At 39.6% G+C, this 17,004-nt stretch overlaps 1 protein-coding gene across 2 annotated transcripts in view; it reads left to right on the top strand.

Moving 5' to 3' along the window:
* The window catches only part of LOC128696998 (macrophage mannose receptor 1), a 291,694-nt gene that overhangs the window by 78,200 nt on the left and 196,490 nt on the right, over positions 1-17,004 (top strand). For both annotated transcript variants that reach the window (XM_070095183.1, XM_070095184.1), the window contains 4 exons: positions 13,376-13,450; positions 13,660-13,701; positions 14,273-14,428; positions 16,558-16,712. In XM_070095183.1, the coding sequence (XP_069951284.1) occupies positions 13,376-13,450; positions 13,660-13,701; positions 14,273-14,428; positions 16,558-16,712 (428 nt within the window). The remainder of the gene's footprint in view (positions 1-13,375; positions 13,451-13,659; positions 13,702-14,272; positions 14,429-16,557; positions 16,713-17,004) is intronic.

The raw sequence follows: 17,004 nt of genomic DNA, 5'->3' as shown, positions 1-17,004 counted from the left end.
TTCCCCATATTCATCACTAAAGCAAGTGGTGCTAAAACAAGATAGTTGGTTAGAGTAATAGATTGCAATACCACCCCCAACTTGGTATGGTCTGCAGTTGTGGATTGCTGTGTATCCTGGTAGAGGGTAGATATCTATTGTGTCCTGCTTAAGCCAGGTCTCAGTAAGAATAATGCAGGAGTGCCAGGAGGTCATCATAGTGTTTGCTTAAGGACCTGATGTTGTAGTTAAGAGCTGATAGACTTTTAGCACTGCTTAAGATAGTTCTGGCTTGTGATGCTGTGTAATAAAGGCAGTTACTTTCCAGTAGGTTTTGATTGGGTGTTAGATTATAACAAGCACTGCCCTAAAAAAACTAAATAGATGACAGCTAAGAGACTGAACAGTCCCTGGCTAACACCCAGCATTCTCAAATCCATAAATACAAAGCACCGATATGAAAAACAGTACAGAATGGGTCACATAACCAGAGACCAAACAAAACGTTACTCGTCAATCCTAACCAGCCTGATAAGAAGGGCAAAAAAATTGTATTATGAGAACAGATTATCCAACTTACGAGGTGATATAAAAAAGACCTGGAAAACCCTATCAGAAATTCTGGGAACAAAAAAGATATCACGAAATAGCGAAATAAAATTAGCAAAATCAGATGAACCCCAACTCCCACCAACAGAAATAGCAAACAGACTCAATGATTTCTTCTCCACTATAGGACAAAACCTTGCCAATAAAATCCCAAGCTCAGATACCCCACCAAATGACTACCTCACTGGCAACTACCCGAACACACTGTTCCTAGCTCCGACTAACCCATACGAAGTCTCCCTTATTATCAACGCACTAAAAAACAAGGCAGGAGATTTAAATACCTTACCACCCTTTATATACAAAAAAGTGTCACAAGTGCTATCACCAATCATTGCAACACTCTTTAACAAATCCATTGAATCCTCCACCTTCCCTACAGTTCTCAAAATAGCAAGGGTCACCCCGATCCATAAAGGAGGAGACCAAACAGAGTTGAATAACTATAGGCCAATTTCCAATTTACTCCCTCTCTAAAAAAAAACTTTGAAAAATTAATTCATAAACGAATCTACTCCTACCTCATCTCCCAAAACATACTCAACCCCTGCCAATTTGGATTCAGGCCTAATAAAAATACTAATGATGCTATTATACACATGCTAGAACATATATACACTGCAGTAGAGAAAAAAGAAGTCCCACTGGGGATCTTCATTGACTTACGTAAAGCTTTTGATACAGTTGACCATGACTTGCTCCACGTAAAATTGTCACATTATGGTATAAGAGGGCACTCCCTCAACTACCTCAAGTCATACCTCAGCAACAGAAGCCAATATGTGTATGCAAATGGGGCAAGCTCTTCCGCACAACCAATTACAGTTGGTGTCCCACAGGGAAGTGTCCTTGGCCCTCTTCTCTTTCTCCTATACATAAATGACCTACCAAATGCTTCGCAATTACTCAAACCCACACTATTTGCAGATGACACTACATACGTCTTTTCTCACCCGAGCCCAGTCACGCTAGCCAATACTGTAAATACCGAATTACAGAAAATATCTACCTGGATGAGGACTAACAAACTTACACTAAACATTGACAAAACCTACTTCATTCAGTTTGGTAACAGAGCTACAGATGTCCCTCTTAACATAATGATAAACGGATCACCTATCACAAAGCTAACAGAGGGAAAATTCTTAGGAATCCACCTTGATAATAGACTCAAATTTCATACACATATACAATAAATTTCTAAGAAAATTTCCAAGACTGTAGGCATACTATCGAAGATATGGTACTATGCTCCACAGTCAGACCTCCTGGCCCTATATCACTCTCTAATTTACCCCTATCTCACCTATGGAATTTGTGCATGGGGCTCAACAACAATTAACCATCTCAGACCACTAATTACCCAACAAAAGGCTGCAGTTAGAATGATAACAAATTCTCAATACAGGCAGCACACTCCACCAATATCCAAAACACTAAACCTACACACCGTACAAAACATCCATACTTATTATTGCACCTATTACATACATAGAACACTTAACTCTGATATTAACCCTCCCCTCAAACATCTCCTTGCCAACCTCAACAGAACACATGACCATAACACAAGGCACAGATCACTCTTTGATGTTCCTCGTGTCCATCTCACGCTATGCAAAAACTCAATGCACATAAAAGGCCCTAAAATCTGGAATTCATTACCTGTAAATATAAAAGAAACACTACCTGTTTATAAATTCAAGTCTCTTCTCAAAGATCACTTACTCACCCAAAACCAAATAAATATTGAATAACTGAACCTTATAATTTGTATATCTTAAATGTTTCTCACAATTATATCACATTAATGTTAAACCTAAAACCCAATCTAACTTTATTATTTTTTTAAATACACTACCTAACAGAATACTCCATTCGACTGAATATACAGCAATGCAATGAAACCATATGACCTGTCTTTGTAATACTCATTTGTGCTTTATAGTTATCTGTTTACATTAATGTTTTATCACTGATTTCATCATTGCTTAGTTAATCTTAAGTTAATTTTAAGCCAGCCCGTAATGCTATGCATATAAGTGGCTTTGGCATGCTGCTCTTACCTGTATTTTTTTGTACCTCTGTATGTATGCTAAAATTACTAAATAAATAAATGGAGGTTTATATCAGGGTCGACGTGATCATTCATCTTCTAGGTTTAAATTGTGGTTATTTATATCCTGAATTGTGTGTTGAGTTCTAGTACTGATATCTGTAGTAGTGGGAAGTTTGGACAAGTATATAGCTAAAGCACTTTGGTCATATAGAGTATTGTCACTAATAAACATAATGAAGTTGATGTTGTCTATGTGTTGTGCTAGAATGAACTAAAGTACAACTAAGTATAAACTAAAAATATAAAAATACAAATTAAAAATAGCACCAGACTCTCACTTGTAATTGCACTAAGGTCTAATATAAGTTGTTAACAAGAACTAGAGTATAACTAAATTTAAATTGACAAGACAAAATACGTACACAAGTTAAGGTAGTAAAAGAAAAAAAAAAAGAAAAATGGCAATGACTTGGTTAGAATATGATAATAAGATACTGCGGCTTACTGGTGAGTTGGCTTAAGTGAGTTGCTGCTGCTGTTGATCCCCAGGTACAAATAGCATAGGTGAGGTAGGGATAGATGAGTGAATAATATAGTGTGAGTAGGGCTGATTGTGGTATGTAGTAACGTATCTTGGAGAGGATCCCAACTGTTTTGGATACTTTTTTTGTTATTCGTTGGATATGGGTGTTGAATTTCAGGTTGCTGTCAAGGTGCAGGCCCAGGAATTTTCCCTCATTATGTTTAGCAATAACAGTGTTGTCAATCGTTATGTTCAGCTGGGCAACACCTGTTCTGTTCCCAAACAGAATGTAGAAGGTTTTGTCAATATTAAGGGTAAGTTTATTAGCAGTCATTCAGGTCAATATTTGTACTAGCTTTTAGTTAACAATAGTGTTGAGTGAGGCAAGATTAGGGTGGGAGATAACGTGAGTTGTGTTGTCAGCAAAGAGAATAGATTTAAGGTGTTGTGATACATTAGGAAGATCACTGATGTATAAGAGGAAGAGTAGGGGACCAAGGACACTTCCATGTAGTACTCCGGTATCCAGTGGCCTTATTGATGAGGTTGTGTCCTTAATAGAGATGTATTGATGCCTGTTAGTAAGGTAGGATTTGAAATATGTAAGTGTGTGGCCTTTTATGCCATAATGATCAAGTTTGTGGAGTAGGATGCTGTGGTCTACTGTATCAAAAGCTTTTCTTAGGTCGATAAAGAATCCTAATGGATATTAATTTTTTTCAAGTACTGTGTAAAGCAGGTCTAGCATTTTTACAGTTGCGTTGTTTGTGCTTTGCTTTTCCTGAAGCCAAAATGGCAGGGGTTGAGGATGCTTTGCACTGTTATAAAGGAATATAATCTCTTGCTGTCAGGGCCACATTAAGGTAAGGAGGGACTTTTTAGCAGTAGCTTTCAAGCAGTTGGCACATAGGGAACCTGTACACTCTTTACACACACACACACGCACACGCACACGCACACGCGCACACGCACACGCACACACACACACACACACACACACACACACACAGTGGGCATCTGTGACGAGCGGGGTCCCACAGGGGTCGGTCCTAGGACCAGTGTTATTTTTAGTATACATGTATGTGAATGACATGATGGAAGGGTTAGACTCAGAAGTGTCCCTGTTTGCAGATGATGTGAAGTTAATGAGGAGAATTAAATTAGATGAGGATCAGGCAGGACTTCAAAGAGACCTGGACAGACTGGACACCTGGTCTGGCAACTGGCTTCTCGAATTTAACCCCGCCAAATGCAAAGTCATGAAGATCGGGGAAGGGTGCAGAAGACTGCAGATGGAATACACTATAGGCTAGGTGGCCAAAGACTGCAAACCTCGCTCAAGGAGAAAGATCTTGGGGTGAGTATAGCACTGAGCATGTCTTCGGAAGCACACATCAACCAGATAACTGCTGCAGCATATGGGCGCCTGGCAAACCTGAGAACAGTATTCCGATACCTTAGTAAGGAATCGTTCAAGACACTGTACACTGTGTATGTCAGGCTCATACTGGAGTATGCAGCACCTGTTTGGAACCCACAGTTGATCAAGCACATCAAGAAATTAGAGAAAGTGCAAAGGTTTACAACAAGGTTAGTTCCAGAGTTAAGGGGTATGTCCTATGAAGAAAGGTTGAGGGAAATTGGACTGACAACATTGGAGGACAGGCGGGTCAGGGGAGACATGATAACGACATACAAAATACTGCATGGAATAGATAAGGTGGACAGAGACAGGTTGTTCCAGAGAGGGGACACAGAAACAAGGGGTCACAATTGGATGCTGAAGACTCGGACGAGTCAGAGGGATGTTAGGAAGTATTTCTTCAGTCATAGAGTCGTCAGGAATTAGAATAGCCTAGCAAGTGATGTAGTGGAGGCAGGAACCATACACAGCTTTAAGACTAGGAATGACAGAGCTCAGGAAGCAGAGAGAGAGAGGACCTAGTAGCGATCAGTGAAGAGGCAGGGCCAGGAGCTAAGTCTCAACCCCTGCAACTACAATTAGATGTACACACATACATACACACACAAGCACACATTTTTTTTTTTTTCAACAAGTCGGCCGTCTCCCACCGAGGCAGGGTGACCCAAAAAAGAAAGAAAATCCCCAAAAAGAAAATACTTTCATCATCATTCAACACTTTCACCTCACTCACACATAATCACTGTTTTTGCAGAGGTGCTCAGAACACAACAGTTTAGAAGCATATACGTATAAAGATACACAACATATCCCTCCAAACTGCTAATATCCCGAAACCCCTCCTTTAGAGTGCAGGCATTGTACTTCCCATTTCCAGGACTCAAGTCCGGCTATATAAAAATAACTGGTTTCCCTGAATCCCTTCACTAAATATTACCCTGCTCACACTCCAACAGATCGTCATTTCCCAAATACCATTCATCTTCATTCACTCCTATCGGACACGCTCATGCACGCCTGCTGGAAGTCCAAGCCCTTCGCCCATAAAACCTCCCTTACCCCTTCCTTCCAATCTTTTCGAGGACGACCCCTACCCCGTCTTCCTTCTCCTACCGATTTAAATGCTCTCCATGTCATTCTACTTTGATCCATTCTCTCTAAATGACCAAATCACCTCAACAACCCCTCTTTAGCCCTCTCACTAATACTTTTATTAACTCCACACCTCCTAATTTCCACACTTCGAATTTTCTGCATAATATTTACACCACACGTTGCCCTTAGACAGGACATCTCCACTGCCTCCAACCGTCTCCTCGCTGCTGCATTCACAACCCAAACTTCACACCCATATAAGAGTGTTGGCACTACTATACTTTCATACATTCCCTTCTTTGCCTCGATAGATAACGTTTTTTGACTCCACATATACCTTAAAGCAGCTGGAATTGATGGGATCATGACAGAAATGTTAAAAGCAGGGGGGATATAGTGTTGGAGTGGTTGGTACTTTTGTTTAATAAATGTATGAAAGAGGGGAAGGTACCTAGGGATTGGCGGAGAGCATGTATAGTCCCTTTATATAAAGGGAAAGGGGACAAAAGAGACTGTAAAAATTATAGAGGAATAAGTTTACTGAGTATACCAGGAAAAGTATACGGTAGGGTTATAATTGAAAGAATTAGAGGTAAGACAGAATGTAGGATTGCGGATGAGCAAGGAGGTTTCAGAGTGGGTAGGGGATGTGTAGATCAAGTGTTTACATTGAAGCATATATGTGAACAGTATTTAGATAAAGGTAGGGAAGTTTTTATTGCATTTATGGATTTAGAAAAGGCATATGATAGAGTGGATAGAGGAGCAATGTGGCAGATGTTGCAAGTATATGGAATAGGTGGTAAGTTATTAAATGCTGTAAAGAGTTTTTATGAGGATAGTGAGGCTCAGGTTAGGGTGTGTAGAAGAGAGGGAGACTACTTCCTGGTAAAAGTAGGTCTTAGACAGGGATGTGTAATGTCACCATGGTTGTTTAATATATTTATAGATGGGGTTGTAAAGGAAGTAAATGCCAGGGTGTTTGGGAGAGGGGTGGGATTAAATTTTGGGGAATCAAATTCAAAATGGGAATCGACACAGTTACTTTTTGCTGATGATACTGTGCTTATGGGAGATTCTAAAGAAAAATTGCAAAGGTTAGTGGATGAATTTGAGAATGTGTGTAAAGGTAGAAAGTTGAAAGTGAACATAGAAAAGAGTAAGGTGATGAGGGTGTCAAATGATTTAGATAAAGAAAAATTGGATATCAAATTGGGGAGGAGGAGTATGGAAGAAGTGAATGTTTTCAGATACTTGGGAGTTGACGTGTCGGCGGATGGATTTATGAAGGATGAGGTTAATCATAGAATTGATGAGGGAAAAAAGGTGAGTGGTGCGTTGAGGTATATGTGGAGTCAAAAAATGTTATCTATGGAGGCAAAGAAGGGAATGTATGAAAGTATAGTAGTACCAACACTCTAATATGGGTGTGAAGCTTGGGTGGTAAATGCAGCAGCGAGGAGACGGTTGGAGGCAGTGGAGATGTCCTGTTTAAGCGCAATGTGTGGTGTAAATATTATGCAGAAAATTCGGAGTGTGGAAATTAGCAAAAGGTGTGGAGTTAATAAAAGTATTAGTCAGAGGGCAGAAGAGGGGTTGTTGAGGTGGTTTGGTCATTTAGAGAGAATGGATCAAAGTAGAATGACATGGAAAGCATATAAATCTATAGGGGAAGGAAAGTGGGTTAGGGGTCGTCCTCAAAAGGGTTGGAGAGAGGGGGTAAAGGAGGTTTTGTGGGCAAGGGGCTTGGACTTCCAGCAAGCGTGCGTCAGCGTGTTAGATAGGAGTGAATGGAGACGAATGGTACTTGGGACCTGATGATCTGTTGGAGTGTGAGCAGGGTAATATTTAGTGAAGGGATTCAGGGAAACCAGTTATTTTCATATAGTCGGACTTGAGTCCTGGAAATGGGAAGTACAATGCCTGCACTTTAAAGGAGGGGTTTGGGATATTGGCAGTTTGGAGGGATATGTTGTGTATCTTTATATGTGTATGCTTCTAAACTGTTGTATTCTGAGCACCTCTGCAAAAGCAGTGATAATGTGCGAGTGTGGTGAAAGTGTTGAATGATGATGAAAGTATTTTCTTTTTGGGGATTTTCTTTCTTTTTTGGGTCACCCTGCCTCGGTGGGAGACGGCCGACTTGTTGAAAAAAAAAAAAAAAATACCTTAATGCACCACTCACCTTTTTTCCCTCATCAATTCTATGATTAACCTCATACTTCATAAATCCATCCGCCGACACGTCAACTCCCAAGTATCTGAAAACATTCACTTCTTCCATACTCCTTCCCAGTTTGATATCCAATTTTTCTTCATCTAAATAATTTGATACCCTCATCACCTTACTCTTTTCTATGTTCACTTTCAACATTCTACCTTTACACACACTCCCAAACTCATCCACTAACCTTTGCAATTTTTCTTTAGAATCTCCCATAAGCACAGTATCATCAGCAAAAAGTAACTGTGTCGATTCCAATTTTGTATTTGATTCCCCATAATTTAATCCCACCCCTCTCCCGAACACCCTAGCATTTACTTCTTTTACATCCCCATCTATAAATATATTAAACAACCATGGTGACATTACACATCCCTGTCTAAGACCTACTTTTACTGGGAAGTAGTCTCCCTCTCTTCTACACACCCTAACCTGAGCCTCACTATCCTCATAAAAACTCATTACAAAATTTAATAACTTACCACCTATTCCATATACTTGCAACATCTGCCACATTGCTCCCCTATCTACTCTGTCATATGCCTTTTCTAAATCCATAAATGCAATAAAAACTTCCCTACCCTTATCTAAATACTGTTCACATATATGCTTCAATGTAAACACTTGATCTACACGTCCCCTACCCACTCTGAAACCTCCTTGCTCATCCGCAATCCTACATTCTGTCTTACCTCTAATTCTTTCAATTATAACCCTACCGTACACTTTTCCTGGTATACTCAGTAAATTTATTCCTCTATAATTTTTACAATCTCTTTTGTCCCCCTTCCCTTTATATAAAGGGACTATACATGCTCTCCGCCAATCCCTAGGTACCTTCCCATCTTTCATACATTTATTAAACAAAAGTACCAACCACTCCAACACTATATCCCCCCCTGCTATTAACATTTCTGTCATGATCCCATCAGTTCCAGCTGCTTTACCACCTTTCATTCTACGTAATGCCTCATGTACCTCCCCCACGCTTACATTCTGCTCTTCTTCACTCCTAAAAGATAGTATACCTCCCTGGCCAGTGCATGAAATTACCGCCTCCCTTTCTTCCTCAACATTTAAAAGTTCCTCAAAATATTCTTGGCATCTGCCTAATACCTCCATCTCCCCATCTACTAACTCCCCTACTCTGTTTTTAACTGAAAAATCCATATGTTCCCTAGGCTTCCTTAACTTGTTTAACTCCAAAATTTTTTCTTATTTTCATTAAAATTTCTTGACAGTGCCTCTCCCACTCTATCGTCTGCTCTCCTTTTGCACTCTCTCACCACTCTCTTCACCTTTCTTTTACTCTCCATATACTCTGCTCTTCTTATAACACTTCTGCTTTGTAAAAACCTCTCATAAGCTAACTTTTTTTCTTTTATCACACCCTTTACTTCATCATTCCTCCAATCACTCCTCTTTCCTCCTGCCCCCACCCTCCTACAACCACAAACTTCTGCCCCACATTCTAATACTGCATTTTTAAAACTCATCCAGCCCTCTTCAACCCCCCCCCCCCCACTACTCATCTTTGCACTAGCCCACCTTTCTGCCAATAGTCGCTTATATCTCACCCAAACTTCCTCCTCCTCCCTTAGTTTATACACTTTCACCTCTCTCTTACTCGTTGTTGCCACCTTCCGCTTGTACCATCTACCTCTTACTCTAACTCTAGCTACAACTAAATAATGATCTGATATATCAGTTGCCCCTCTCTAAACATGTACATCCTGGAGCCTACCCATCAACCTTTTATCCACCAATATATAATCTAACAAACTACTTTCATTACGTGCTACATCATACCTTGTATATTTATTTATCCTCTTTTTCATAAAATATGTATTACTTATTACCAAATCTCTTTCTACATATAGCTCAAATAAAGGCTCCCCATTTACATTTACCCCTGGCACTCCAAATTTGCCTACTACTCCCTCCATAACATTTTTACCCACTTTAGCATTGAAATCCCCAACCACAAGTACTCTCACACTTGGTTCAAAACTCCCCACACATTCACTCAACATTTCCCAAAATCTCTCTCTCTCGTCTACACTTTTCTCTTCTCCAGGTGCATATATGCTTACTATAACCCACTTTTCACATCCAACCTTTATTTTACTCCACATAATCCTTGAATTAATACATTTATAGTCCCTCTTTTCCTGCCATAGCTTATCCTTCAACATTATTGCTACTCCTTCTTTAGCTCTAACTCTATTTGAAACCCCTGACCTAATCCCATTTATTCCTCTCCACTGAAACTCTCCCACCCCCTTCAGCTTTGTTTCACTTAAAGCCAGGACATCCAGCTTCTTCTCATTCATAACATCCACATTCATCTCTCTCTTATCATTTGCACAATATCCACACACATTCAGACTTCCACTTTGACAATTTTCTTCTTATTCTTTTTAGTAATCTTTACAGGAAAAGGGTTTACTAGTTCATTGTTCCCGGCATTTTAGTTGACTTTTACAACACGCATGGCTTACGGAGGAAAGATTCTTATTCCACTTCCCCATGGATATAAAAGGAAAAGTAATAAGACCAAGAACTATTAAGATAAAATCAAAGAAAACTCAGATGAGTGTGTATAAATAAACGTGTACATGTATGTGTAGTGTGACGTAAGTGTAAGTAGAAGTAGCAAGACATACCTGTAATCTTGCATATTTATGAGACAGACAAAAGACACCAGCAATCCTACCATCATGTAAAACAATTACAGGCTTTTGTTTTACACTCACTTGGCAGGACGGTAGTACCTCCCTGGGCGGTTGCTGTCTACCAACCTACTACCTATACATTTTTTTTTTTTCAACAAGTCGGCTGTCTCCCACCGAGGCAGGGTGACCCAAAAAAGAAAGAAAATCCCCAAAAAGAAAATACTTTCATCATCATTCAATACTTTCACCACACTCACACATTATCACTGCTTTTGCAGAGGTGCTCAGAATACAACAGTTTAGAAGCATATACGTATAAAGATACACAACATATCCCTCCAAACTGCCAATATCCCAAACCCCTCCTTTAAAGTGCAGGCTTTGTACTTTCCATTTCCAGGACTCAAGTCTGACTATATGAAAATAACCTGTTTCCCTGAATCCCTTCACTAAATATTACCCTGCTCACACTCCAACAGATCATCAGGTCCCAAGTATCATTCGTCTCCATTCACTCCTATCTAACACGCTCATGCACGCTTGCTGGAAGTCCAAGCCCCTCGCCCACAAAACCTCCTTTACGCCCTCTTTCCAACCCTTTCGAGGACAACCCCTACCCCTCCTTCCTTCCCCTATAGATTTATATGCTTTCCATGTCATTCTACTTTGATCCATTCTCTCTAAATGACCAAACCACCTCAACAACCCCTCTACTGCCCTCTGACTAATGCTTTTATTAACTCCACACCTTCTCCTAATTTCCACACTCCGAATTTTCTGCATAATATTTACACCACACATTGCCCTTAGACAGGACATCTCCACTGCCTCCAACCGTCTCCTCGCTGCTGCATTTACCACCCAAGCTTCACATCCATATAAGAGTGTTGGCACTACTATACTTTCATACATTCCCTTCTTTGCCTCCATAGATAACGTTTTTTGACTCCACATATACCTCAACGCACCACTCACCTTTTTTCCTTCATCAATTCTATGATTAACCTCATCCTTCATAAATCAATCCGCCGACACGTCAACTCCCAAGTATCTGAAAACATTCACTTCTTCCATACTCCTCCTCCCCAATTTGATATCCAATTTTTCTTTATCTAAATCATTTGATACCCTCATCACCTTACTCTTTTCTCTGTTCACTTTCAACTTTCTACCTTTACACACACTCCCAAACTCATCCACTAACCTTTGCAGTTTTTCTTTAGAATCTCCCATAAGCACAGTATCATCAGCAAAAAGTAACTGTGTCAATTCCCATTTTGAATTTGATTCCCCATAATTTAATCCCACCCCTCTCCCGAACACCCTAGCATTTACTTCTTTTACAACCCCATCTATAAATATATTAAACAACCATGGTGACATTACACTTCCCTGTCTAAGACCTACTTTTACCGGGAAGTATTCTCCCTCTCTTCTACACACCCTAACCTGAGCCTCACTATCCTCATAAAAGCTCTTTACAGCATTTAGTAACTTACCACCTATTCCATATACTTGCAACATCTGCCACATTGCTCCTCTATCCACTCTATCATATGCCTTTTCTAAATTCATAAATGTGTACGAATGGTATATAATACCGACAAGATGAGATTAAGACACATGTGCAACATCTGGGTATCTTTATTGTAGACGTTTCGCCATCCAGTGGCTTTATCAATACAAATTCTAGGACATAACTTGAAGACAGTAGAACTATGTACAGAAGATGAGGTAATCAGTCCCTCAACCTAGGAGCAGGTGCGAAGAGCACCATAGTCGTGGAGATTCTGAAGCAGAAGAAAGGATCCTGGCGCTTATATAGTAACGTCAGGTGTAGCAGACGAGGGCATATTCACTGGTAGGCGGGATTCCCCAGTGGAAGTAGGTCCTTCCCAAAGAGATGGGTTAGTTGTAGTAGTAGTTGTCGTAGTCGTGGAACATCATGGAATCTTAATTCTGAGGACATGTACATAACCTCCACGACTACGACAACTACTACTACAACTAACCCATCTCTTTGGGAAGGACCTACTTCCACTGGGGAATCCCGCCTACCAGTGAATATGCCCTCGTCTGCTACACCTGACGTTACTATATAAGCGCCAGGATCCTTTCTTCTGCTTCAGAATCTCCACGACTATGGTGCTCTTCGCACCTGCTCCTAGGTTGAGGGACTGATTACCTCATCTTCTGTACATAGTTCTACTGTCTTCAAGTTATGTCCTAGAATTTGTATTGATAAAGCCACTGGATGGCGAAACATCTACAATAAAGATACCCAGATGGTGCACATGTGTCTTAATCTTAAATTCATAAATGCAATAAAAACTTCCCTACCTTTATCTAAATACTGTTCACATATATGCTTCAATGTAAACACTTGATCTACACATCCCCTACCCACTCTGAAGCCTCCCTGCTCATCCGCAATCCTACATTCTGTCTTACCTCTAATTTTTTCAATTATAACCCTACCGTATACTTTTCCTGGTATACTCAGTAAACTTATTCTTCTATAATTTTTACAATCTATCTATATACACATATACCTATACACAAATATACCTATACTCATATACACATAAATAATCTATGCCAAAAGCTCTGCAGACCCCATTATAACTTTAAAAAATATGAAGGAAAAACAATTTCCTTATTTTTTTTTTTTTTGTACCAATGATATCATTTCATTTATTTTTGTTTTGATGTATGGAACATTCATCTCTGCCTCTCCTCATGGTGTGAGTCTTGAAAAATAGCTTACACAACATTTTTAACTTTACAGTAATGTACTTGGAGTCTGGCAAGTGGAATGACAATGTCTGCGATCTTCGTGCTGCTTTTATATGTGAGAAAAAAGGTAGGTTGTTTACCTGTAGAAACAAAACATTTGCACTTGGAAAGAGAGTTATATTTGAATATGTAGATAAGTAAGATGCTAAAATGAAAGAAGAAAATTTTGGTTATTTTATGATGTGCACAGAAATGACTAACTAATAAAATAACATTGTCAACTCATTGTCCAGATGTTTCCGTATATATTAAAAGATGTTTTCTTTATTGTTTTAGGGACAAACTACGTGGGTCCTCAGCCACCTCCTCCACCTGCTGGTCAGTCTGCTGCTGTTGGTCATCATCACTTACCAGCATTTATTTCAAATTTTACTTAATTAACTTTTCATTAAATATTCTTCTTTCAACAAACCGACTGTATCCCACCAAGGATATTAAGTATTATATACACTATATGATATGTAAAATCCTTACCCCTGCCTGGCTTCTGGTGAGGTTTTCACTTAAGAATAGGTTGATTCATTTTGTTATTAGGGATTGGAGGGTTGAGCCTGTAACACTCCATGTGCTTATTGTTAGAATAATAAAGTTGTGTGTTAAGCCTGAAAGGGTCATACGTCCCTTCAAAAAATGGAATGAAAAAAAAAATCATGAATTCAGAGACAGCTCACTCACATATGTTCAAGAATTATCGAAGTATTTTATCCACATCACGGCGTTCGGGATAAATTTTCTCACTTTTGCCTGTTATAACTCCTAACCATTCAAAGCTGTCTAAATTCAACCATACCTTCTGCATGCACTGAATGATTCACATGGGTTTAGAACTTTACATAAAATGTATATTATCCAGCTCCATTTGTATTTGAACTTTGTTGTTTGGTGACAGTGACGTGTCCCGAGGGCTGGTCATACTGGAACAATCACTGTTACTTCTTCTCTGATACCACCACTGACTGGGACTCTGCTCATGATGCTTGTAACAACAACATGGGCAGTGAACTTGTCTCAATAGCAAGTGAAGATGAAGATAACTACTTGGCTTGTAAGTACCTTTCCTCTCTCTAAAATGGTTTCATTGCAATACAAAAATCTTAGGATTATGTATTAATCTGTAAATAAATAAATACAAAATGGGAGTTGACACAGTTACTTTTTGCTGATGATACTGTGCTTTTGGGAGATTCTAAAGAGAAAAAATTGAAAATAAACGTAGATGAGAGTAAGGTGATGAGGGTGTCAAATGATTTAGGTAAAGAAAAGCTGGATATCACATTGGAGGGAGGGAATATGGAAAAAGTGAATGTGTTCAGATATTTGGGAGTTGACTTGTCAGTGGATGGGTTTATGAAGGGCAAGGTTAACCATAGAATTGATGAAAGGAAAACAAAAGTAAGTTGTGCATTGAGGTATATGCGAAGACAAAAAAGTCATCCATGAAGGCAAGGAGGGGAATTTACGAGAGTATAGTGGTACCAATATTCTTGTGTGGGTGTGAAGTATGGGTTGTTAATGCTGCAGCAAGAAGGAGGCTGGAGGCAGTGGAGACATCGTGTCTAAGGGCAGTGTGTGGTGTGAACATTATGCAGAGAATTTGTAGTGTTGTAGGTAATAGGTTGGTAGACAGCAACTGCCCAGGGAGGTACTACCGTCCTGCCAAGTGAGTGTAAAACGGAAGCCTGTAATTGTTTTACATGGTAGGATTGCTGGTGTCCATTTTTCTGTCTCATAAACATGCAAGATTTCAGGTATGTCTTGCTACTTCTACTTACAATTAGGTCACACTACACATACATGTACAAGCATATATATACACATCCCTCTGGGTTTTCTAATATTTTCTTACTAGTTCTTGTTCTTGTTGTTTATTTCCTTACCTCCATGGGGAAGTGGAACAGAATTCTTCCTCGGTAAGCCATGCGTGTTGTAGGAGGCAACTAAAATGCCGGGAGCAAGGGGCTAGTAACCTCTTCTCCTGTATATATTACTTAATGTAAAAGGAGAAACTTTCGTTTTTCCTTTTGGGCCACCCCGCCTCGGTGGGATACGGCCGGTGTGTTGAAAGAAAGAAGAAAAAAGTCATCCATGAAGGCAAAGAGGGGAATGTATGAGAGTACATGTATAGTGGTACCAATATTCTTGTGTGGGTGTGAAGTACGGGTTGTTAATGCTGCAGCAAGGAGGAGGCTGGAGGCAGTGGAGACATCGTGTCTAAGGGCAGTGTGTGGTGTGAACATTATGCAGAGAATTTGTAGTGTTGTAGGTAATAGGTTGGTAGACAGCAACTGCCCAGGGAGGTACTACCGTCTTGTCAAGTGAATGTAAAACAGAAGCCTGTAATTGTTTTACATGATGGTAGGATTGCTGGTATCTTTTTTTTCTGTCTCAGAAACATGCAAGATTTCAGGTATGTCTTACTACTTATGCTTAGGTCACACTACACATACATGTACAAGCATACAGGAGAAGGGGTTACTAGCCCCTTGCTCCCGGTGGTTTAGTCGCCTCTTATGACACGCATGACTTACTGAGGAAGAATTCTGTTCCATTTCCCCATGGTAGTGGAACGTGCGTGTTGTAAGAGGCAACTAAAGTACCGGGAACAAGGGGCTAGTAACACCTTCTCCTGTATACATTACTTAAGTTAAAAAGAGAAACTTTTGTTTATCCTTTTTGGGCCATATCCCACCCTGCCTCGGTGGGATACGGCTGTTTTGTTGAAAGAAAGATGAAGAAGAATTTGTAGTGTGGAAATTAGGAGGCATGGAGTTACTGAAAGGGGTTGTTGAGATAGCTTGGCCATTTTGAGAGGATGGCGCAAAATAGGACGTCTTGGAGGGTGTATAAATATTGGTATCTAACAAACTAAATACAAAGCACACTGGGAGATAGAGAAAGTGTCATATCATAGAGAATAATAAACTTTTATTTTCTCCCTTTGCTTTCTATTGATACATTTACTAATGTGTTATACCTTCAGTGATATATTCATTGATGTGATATACCTTCATTGATGCATTTACTGGTGTGAAACACCTTCACTGATACATTTACTGATGTGATATACCTTCATTGATACATTTACTGATATGAAACACCTTCACTGATACATTTACTGATGTGATATACCTTTATTGCTCTTTGTCAACACTCACTGCCTGGCTTCAACACCAGCTGTGCTATCTAGTGCATACAAACTTGCTTGGATAGGTCTACATGATGACAACAATGGCGCTAACTGGCACTGGGTGGATGGCACTCCCTTGGACTACACTAATTGGTATTATACTGAGCCCAACGATCAAGATGGAAATGAGCACTGTGCAGAGGTATGAGATTTTTGTTTGTGAAGCCATCTACAACTCTGCAGTCTCTTTTAAAATACAACTTTAATTCCTTAAGAATTTCTCTTATTCTCACAAGCATAAATTGAAAAAAAAATGATGAATGTGGGAAAAACTAAATCTCAAATATTTCATTATAAGATACCTCTCTTGACCTGCAAATGTTCACGTGTTACCATAGTTGTTATGTCCTATTCTTAATCTATTTTTCTTTATCTGTTAACCATTTCCTGCTAATGGCTCTCATTTCTCTGTCGATTTATATGGCAGCTTAATA

This window comes from Cherax quadricarinatus, chromosome 49 (assembly GCF_038502225.1).
Source record: "Cherax quadricarinatus isolate ZL_2023a chromosome 49, ASM3850222v1, whole genome shotgun sequence".
NCBI lineage: Eukaryota > Metazoa > Arthropoda > Malacostraca > Decapoda > Parastacidae > Cherax > Cherax quadricarinatus.
This window is presented reverse-complemented; position numbering and strand designations above follow the sequence as displayed.